Here is an 8,456-nt window from a genome sequence, read left to right on the forward strand (position 1 = left end):
GTCTCCTTTTGGTGTGGTTCTTCTGTTCTTAAATTGGCCTAATGGCGGTTTTCTGCTCTGGCTCTGGAAAGGAGAAGCCAGGCTGCTGGCTTAAGATCTGGCCTTCCTGATTTGGGGCACACATCTTTCTTCCTGCACCCACTGTTACCAAGAGAGTTGTGTGGAGAGTTAATAAAATGCGACATAGTGTGATCAGTCCTGCTTCTTCCAAGGAAAAAGTAGCTAAGGCAAAGTAGAGCAGCTCTGTTAAGGATCTTACACGGGATACAATTGGTGTTATGCAGAAATACCCCCCCCCCATTTTGCAAAGACTGGTGGAGAGAGAGGACCTCCAATCGAAGGATGTAGATTTAGTAAGAAAATACCAAAAGTAATACTCTTCCTGATCTACATCTTGAGTGCCTGGCCATGCTGGTTGCAATATGTTGTTGTCTTGTGTGCTCCCTGGGGCATTTCGTGGGCCACTGTGAGATACAGGAAGCTGGACTAGATGGGCCTTTGGCCTGATGCAGCAGGGGTCTTCTTATGAACATGCATTTAGGGTGCATCTGAAAGGGTGAAAGGAAGGAAGAACATGGATTGGAGGGAAGATATTACACAAGGGAAACTTCCTAATCTTTTATCCCAATCCCTAAGCTAAAAAGGGGGAAAGACATAAAGGATTTAGAGAAGAGTTTGGAGAGAAAAGCACCAAATGTGGTGATAGTTCCAGAAGATAGATATTGCAGAAAATCCCCCACCCTTAATATATATGTCTCTCTCCTTAAGGGGATAGGAACCCTTTACTGTAACACTCATATAACCAGTGTGAAGCACACTATACAACTTTATTTTGGTACAGAGGTCTTAGACTGGATAACAGATCAGTGTAACACATTGGAATGGAGAATCCCCTTCCCTCAAAGAAGAGGCTGAAATAACTTCTAATAAAAGATTTTAACTTTATTAAGAGAGAATAGGTAAGGAAAAAATACCTATTTCACCTGAAAAGAATTATGTCCTAACCAAATGAAATGAATTCCTATTGATGGTGAGTGCAGTGTAATGAAAGGGTCTAATGCATCTTAGGAAAAGAAGGGGGGACACTGTTTAGGGAAAGGGGGCCAGGAGTCCCTACTGTTCCACCCCAGCTTCTCAAAAGTAGTGAGAAGGGAAGGAAAAGGTAGAGTGAAAGGGCTTCCGGCACAATACACCTATCTGTATTCTTGAAGAAGGTTTGTTGTGCAGGGATCCAGAAGTCCTTTGAGCGGTGAATGGAAACCCTGTCCTGACACAACACCTGGGAATGTACCAGTATAGAGTGACAATTGCTGATCAAAATCCCTTACTATAAGGATTATTTTGAGTTGGTGCTACCTGCAGAATGGGGGATAGGCTGGTTAGGTGGGGATATTGAGGTGATAAGGGGTGTTCTGTTTTACTGTGTAACTTGCTGTGTGAATGGGAATTCTTCAAAGGCTTTAGTGGTGTCAGCAAAAATGCAGGCTTACAGTGGTCACTGAGTAGAGGGGCTTGAGGGGGTCTGGAATCTTGAAGTGAGGTTTATGTACATGCAAAATGCAGGTACCTTACTACAGGTAAAATGTTGGTGTTTTGATGCAACACACAGAGGTTAAAGAGGTTGCATGCACTAAGGGCAAATGCAAAATGTAAATACAGCTAGGAGATGCATAGAAAAGATGACAAAGTCGCACACTCAGTAATACATTGTGGGTACAAAGTTGCATATATTTACAAGAGATACAATGTGAGATTCTTCTTCCAGAATGTGTGTTTGTTGGGCGGTTGGGGGGGGGGCCTCAGGTACACAAGACTCAGAAAAATGGCCTGCACGTCAGAGGAATAAAATTCTACTGTTGTAAAATGGCTTCCAGCTGCATGGGAAGTGTGCAGTTGGTGTTCAATTTTAGTAGCACTGCCACAATTGACTGCACCACAGGAGAACCGCTGTTCAGACCCAGCAAGGTAAGTGCAGTGGTGGAATGGGAAGGGGGGAGAGTGGAACAGTGAGGCGACTGGGTAGGGAGGGGGTGAATGGAAGCCCGAAAGGGGGGACAGTATCAACTGTGCTATTCTCTCCCCCTTCCCAGCTTCACTCAAACTCAAGCCAGCAAAGGTGCTGGTGCAGATCTGGGTAGACCCATGCAGGTGGTGGGGGCTTATCCCAAGCAACTGACCTCTGTTCCCTTACTCAGAGGAAACCTCCCAGGGCCTGGAACTCCCTTGCAAGCTCCAGTGAAACACCCTGTTGGTGCAGCTGCATTGCCTCATGGGCCGTTAGGTAGGATTGACGTGGTAGTGTCTGACCTGGTAGTGACCTGGAAAATTTTGTGTCCCGAAGTTCTGGGGGACATAGTTCATTTTGCACACTGGCATCCGCTAGTGTTGGCGTATGAAACTGGCAGTAGGTTGCTTGGCATCAGCGTCCTTATTGCCTGTTATAATGTGAGGACATAAAATAACAGAAAGAAAAATAAAGGGGCAGGGAAGAATATGCCTAAGAATCTATCTGTAATGGAGATCCCTCTACAACAGAGCAGGCCCTGCCTGAACTGCCCACCTGCGGAGATGGTTTCCAGCCTGGTGATAGTTGGCCTGCCTGCCTGATCTTCTCTGGCTGTCTCACAGGTGCAATGAGGGCTGAAGCAGTCCTGCAACGGTGGAGCCAACGGTCTTGATGGGCGGTGGTGCAGGTGCCCCCTGGCCAGGGGCCTGCTCCAGCCTGGGAGTGGGCACACCCTGCTTGGCCTTGGGTGCAGCCCTGCCCTAGCATCTGACAGGAGTAAGCAAAGAGCTTTGAAGACGGGAGCAGGCGCAGGGGAGGACCCTCCTGCCGCCCTTCTGCTACCTGGAGAGTGTCCCAGTCTTGCTCAGGTGCTCCTTCTCTCGGGCCAGGCCTCCTGCTGACTTTCTTGCCCCTCCTTCAAGAATATCTGGCTGCGCTGGACAGTGCTGGGCAGGGAGTGGGTTGCGGCGGAGAGGCAGGAGGGGTCATGCTAAGGGGGTGGTGATAGTGGGGTCCTCGTACTTCATTCATTTTATAGATCTGGATGTATATGAACGTATACATACATACATATGCACATGTGGGTGGGGGTGCATATCCATGTGGGTGTGTATGTACATTTGCACCTGCATGTATACATATAGGCGCGTGTGTATATAAAATGCGCTGCATGCATTATAGGCAACCTTACAGGAAGCCCCGCCCTGCCCCTGCTGACCTGCAAGCGCAGCCTGCTCGCCTGTGGCGCCTGCGCGTGGAAGTGCGAAGGTCGCCGCTCCCTCCTGCTATTCCCGGCCTGGCCGGCAGGGGGCGCGAGGCTGCTGTGGAAGCGCAGGCGCGGCGAGCCTGCAACCCCTCCCCTGAGGAGGACGATGCGGCTCTTCTGTTCTCCTCGGTCTCTATGGTTCTCGGCCGCTCTGGTTCCGTGTCGTCTCTATGGTCCAGGTCGGCCATAGAGGAGGACGGCTAGAGCGGCGCGTGGCGAGACGTGTCGCAAAAGCTCGCGCGACGGCAGCGGTGTCGCGAACGCGTGGAAGGAGTCGCCGGCGAGGTCGTTGCCGGCCGCGAGGAGGAGGAAGAGGGTGAGCGAGGCGGGAGGGGCTGCGCGACCCCCCCGGGGGAAGGTGGAGGGGGCGTGGAGCGCTCCTAGCCCCTCCCCCTCCGTGGGGTTGCCCTGTCAGTGCTCGTGTGTGTTTGTGCGTAGACATAAGTGCACAAGCGTGTTCATACGTGTGTGTGTGAATATGTACATATGTGTGTATCTGTGCGTGTGTACATGTGTGTATGTGTATGAGAGCCAGGATGGTGCAGTGGTTTGGGAGGTGGACTTAGACCTGGATGATCCAGGTTCAAATCTCCCCTCAGCCACAAAGCTTCCTGGGTGACCTTGGGCACTTTCTCTCAGTCTCACCTACCTCACAGGGTTGTTGTGAGGACAAGGAGGAAGGGAGGAGCAGCTGTGTAAAACCACCCTGAGCTCTTCGGAGGAAGGGCGGTGTAAAAATGTGAATAAATAAAATAAAATAAAATGTGCAAGCATGTGTGTGCATGTGAATGTATATGCACATGTGTGTGTGTGTGCACATGTATATACATGTGTATATATGTGTGTGTGTATGCAGGTGTGTCTGTGCACATTTGTGTGTATATATATACACTTGTGTATACTTGTGTGTGTATGCACGTGTGTGTGTGTATGTGACAGGGACCCAATGTCAGTCCCCCATCCCACCCGCCTGATGCAGCCTGCCAAATGCCACCCCTGACATGTGTGCAGGCACCACCTCCTGTGGTGCAGGCACCACCTCCTCCCAATTCGTGTTTCGGGGGGGGGGATGCAGTGCTGCTGGCCTTCCTCTCTTCCGGCCCCCTCCCCTCCGTGTAGCCCGGAAGGGAGTGGTGCAGTATGAGGAGTGCCCTGTTCGTGCTTCTCTGTGCCAACCGTGTCAGTGATGCTCTGGCTTGAAGGCTGCTCAGCTGGAGTTCAACTCGGTATGAATGTTCTACTTCAGGTGCATACGTGTCATTCAAAAAGCCTTTCTGCAGCCTTATTTTTGTGTAGACCAGAACCTCATCTCTCAAAAGCAACAGCAGCAACTAATGAAAGACCTGTGTTGAGATTAACATTGTTGTATTATCCCACAAACCCTCCTTGTGTCTCCTGCCTCACAGAAGAGGCTTTGGAGACATCCAGGACACCACTACGAGGTCTTGGTAAAAAAAAGTTGCCTGTGAACCAAGTCCTATCCAGTTTTCCAGGGCTGGAACAGCTGTGCCAATGGGGCATGTGCTGCATCCCTGGGTGGGGAGGCAGTCACAGAGGCCTCCTCAATGTTAGGGAACATTTGTTCCCTTACCTCAGGGCTGCGTTGTGGCTGCACTGGTGCTGGAAAGTTGTACGGGATTGGGCCCTGAGGAGCTGTGCTGTATTTGAAGGGGAGGAAATTTCTCTGCCCCCTTGCCCTTAGGATGAGTCTCTGTTTCCAGAATGAATGCCCACACTGCTAGCTTCAGGAGGGATGGGGGGGGGATAATACTGGTATGGGGAAGGCAGTAGTACTTGGAATTGAATGGAATGGAAGTACTTCCCTTCACCTTTAGGGTGGGAAGAAAAAAATTTTCTCACTCCATCTTCTCTCCTTGTCCCAATCTGTTTGTCAGTTTCCCAGGAGGAGAATTCCTCTGAATCCTATTGTGTTCCTGGCCAGGGATGTTGGCACTCTTTTGCTGTGGCTGTTTAATGTTAGCACTAATCATTTTAAGACCTGCCTCTTTTTTTTTTCCTAAGACCTGCCTAATCAAAAAAAGACCTGCCTCTTTTTTTTTCCTTAACCCTCCTCTCCTCCTTTTCCCCCTCCCCTAGCCATGCCATTTCTTGATCTCCAGGAGCAGCTGGGAATTGATGTGGACAGATGGTTTACCATACAGAGTGCCAAGCAGCCATACAAACGGGCTGGATTGTGCCATGCATTCGAGAAGGAGTGGCTGGAGTGCGCTGACGGCATCGGGCGAACACGTGCAGAGAAAGAGTGCAAACTGGAGATGGATGACCTCTTTGAGTGCATGAACAGGCACAAAATGGTGAGGAGAGTCCAAAGGACTGGTTGTCACGACTTCTGAACTGTAGCTGGTAGTTGAGTCCTGGGTGACTGCTAGGACTCTCACCGGCTGTTCCTTGGATGCCATCTTCTTTTGATCTGGGCAGTTCTGTGGTTAAAACTACTGCTAAATGTTGCCGTGGTAGTTTATTTCCATGGGTTGGGTTCTTGCAATAGAGGCCACAACCAGTTTGGGAGCAGAAATGTAGTATTTCCCTGGGCAGAAATAGTTGACAGGAGAGCTCATTTCACAGATGGAATCCTGTCTCCCTTTCCTGATGCACAAAAGAGAGAAGTGCAGAGTTGTGACACAAAACTGCTTCTTCTCTCTTTCTTTCCCCTTCTAGCTCCCTACATTTCCCCCTCTAGCTCCCTACATCTATGATAAACAAGAAAGACCACCAGGAGCAGGCTGCTTAGGTCTCCATAGTTCACAGATTGAACCTCTTGGCCATCTATGCAGGCACCATAGGAGCCTGGCAGACCTTGTGTATTTGTTAGCAGGTTGAAACTGACAAGGATGTGTGGAAGGCTGCCAAGAAAAGGGGCTCCATCTTTCTCTGCATCTGATCACAACTCTCTCCCCTGTTTTTCTTGCTATTTCTTTTTAAAAGAAACCTGAAAGTGGTAGTAGTCCCCCTAGCGTGACCTACTTCCAGTTGGGACAGTCCAAATGAGGGACACAGGAAGCTCTCTTCTGCCAAGTGAAACACTCCATCTTACTAGGCTCAGTGAAATACTAGTTCAGCACTTGCCTGTATTAAATAGCAGGATCTCTGCAGGGCTTTGGACAGGGACTTTTCCCAGCCCTCCCAGGGACGGAATCTGGAAACATCTGCATACGAAGCAGGGGCTCTGCCACTGAGCTGTAGTTCTTCCTCAGGGTCCTGGCTGGACATTTGCAGACCAGTGAGTAGAGCATACTGTCATGGAAAGGTAGAAATTGGGGTCATTTTATTTTAAATACCCACTGAGATTTTTTTTCCCTCTTGACCTGGGATGATTGGGCCTGTGATTGGGAGTTGAAGGCATCTGTGAAGCTGAATGGGAAGGAAGGGAGAGTGAGCTGTGTTACTGATAAAACCTCCTCCAGTTGGTGGGGAGAGACTGAGCTTCCTTGGGGAGGTTAATACTACTTAGAATGTATTGTGGGGGAAGACTTCTTAGCAAAAGATTAATGTTGTTTTTTATTAGTCTTGTTAAGAGTCTATGTGTTAATATTGAATGGCTTGTCAGTATTCTGTACCTTTGTAGTGCTATGTATTTTAAGTATTATTTGTAAATAAATTACCCTTATTATTTGGGAGGACTTCTGGGTTCATCCAGATTAGATCAGTAAGTATTTGGAAGCTGAGAACCCTTATGATCACATGGTAGCCTGCTACAGTAGAAGGGGGCAGGCAACATGTGTGATACATAGCAAGAGGATTGGTAAGCAGAAGTAGCTTGGACAGTGAGACAGGAACCTGTCCATTTTCTGTACAAACTCCAGGAGGCTGTGACTGATGGAGCAGGCTTTGGTTGACCAGATGGCATCACAGCTCTTTTTCTGTTGTTTTTCCTTTGACAGATAATGCGCCTGAAGACTATCACAGAGCAGAAGAAGAAGCTGATCAAGGAAGGGAAGTACACCCCACCTGACTACCACACCGACAAACCAGAGACCAAGCCTTGAACTTGAGCTGCTGATCCAAAGGCAGCAGAGTAGGAAGCATGTCTCAGTCTGCTAGCTTGCAGTTCTGTTGAAGATCTCTTGGCCGTGTCTCCAAGTGAGGCTTGTCGGTTTTGGCTTCTGCCATTTTCTTTAGCTGCCCTGCAGGTCGTTTTCGGCAACATGAAGCTGCTGTCTGTCCCTGGTTTGAATAAAATTTCACTTTGGGTCTTGCATGTTGCTGGGTGAGACTGTCCTCTCCCCCCTCCCTGAAGATGTGTATCTAGACAATACCTGAGGCTGAGATGCTGTTGGAGGTCTTGCAGCAGCTCTTTTGTGGGTCTCTGTCTCACACAAACTATCTGCCATTAAGTCCTTTCTGTGCCTCCTGCCCATCCACCACCAAATCCATGTCTTCTGTCACTGTTTAGCTGGAATAGCCTTCCCATCTCTTTTCAGTCTCTGTCACGTTCCTTCTCTTCTTTGGCATGGTTGGTCATGCAGCAGGGTGAGGGAGGCAATCTTTGGGGGATGCTGTTAAGGACTGCAGTGGGATACAAGAGAGGTCTAGTCAGGTATGATCCATCAAAGGGGTACAGTGGGCCCTTGGTATCTGTGGAGGATCAGTTCCACGACCCTCTGTGGATACCGAAATCCATGGATGCTGAAATCCGCAGGGGACCAGGGTTGCAGTGCTGCAGTAATTTACCTGGAGGCCATGCCAGGCCCTCTACTCTACATGGCTCTGCCCCCTCCTTCCATTTTATCCTCACAGCAATCCTGTTAGGTAGAGTAGGCTGACAGCAAACCTAGGCTGAGAGCATACCAGAGGCTGAGGCTGAGGCTAGGGTTACCCTACAATTGTCATGGTTAAGTTAGCATATGAATGTGGATCTCCCTAATCTTAATCTGGTATCCTAACCTCTATGCCTCCTTGGCTCACTGCTTTTACTTGATGTGTTTTAGTTTAGTTCCTGCAATGTTCTGCCCAAAGCAGGGAAGTGGCCCAGTTCCTCCTTAGAAGGCACATATACTAGCCCCTTCCCCGTTTGTGCACTCATACGGTAGAAAGATGAAATCTGTGGTAACAAGAAAATAAGCCCATATATGTAGTCCATGTGATTTGAGCTTCCATAGCTGCGCTGGCTTGTTTGGCAAGGCTGAGAGAAGTTTTATTTATGTATGTATTACAGTATTTATA

The 8,456-nt window shown here is 49.0% G+C and overlaps 1 protein-coding gene across 2 annotated transcripts; it reads left to right on the forward strand.

The window, feature by feature from the left end:
- The first annotated feature begins 3,479 nt into the window (after positions 1–3,479).
- On the forward strand, positions 3,480–7,491 carry NDUFS5 (NADH:ubiquinone oxidoreductase subunit S5). Of its 2 annotated transcripts, none has more exons than XM_066638696.1 (3): positions 3,480–3,588; positions 5,370–5,587; positions 7,175–7,491. In XM_066638696.1, the coding sequence occupies exons 2-3, from the start codon at positions 5,372–5,374 to the stop codon at positions 7,277–7,279; spliced, it is 321 nt and encodes a 106-aa protein (XP_066494793.1). In that variant the 5' UTR covers positions 3,480–3,588; positions 5,370–5,371; the 3' UTR covers positions 7,280–7,491. The 2 variants fall into 2 exon arrangements, with proteins under 2 accessions (XP_066494793.1, XP_066494794.1); XM_066638697.1 differs by having other exon boundaries at positions 3,508–3,588; positions 5,315–5,587.
- Positions 7,492–8,456: the final 965 nt, after the last annotated feature.

This window comes from Tiliqua scincoides, chromosome 10, assembly GCF_035046505.1.
Source record: "Tiliqua scincoides isolate rTilSci1 chromosome 10, rTilSci1.hap2, whole genome shotgun sequence".
Taxonomy (NCBI): domain Eukaryota; kingdom Metazoa; phylum Chordata; class Lepidosauria; order Squamata; family Scincidae; genus Tiliqua; species Tiliqua scincoides.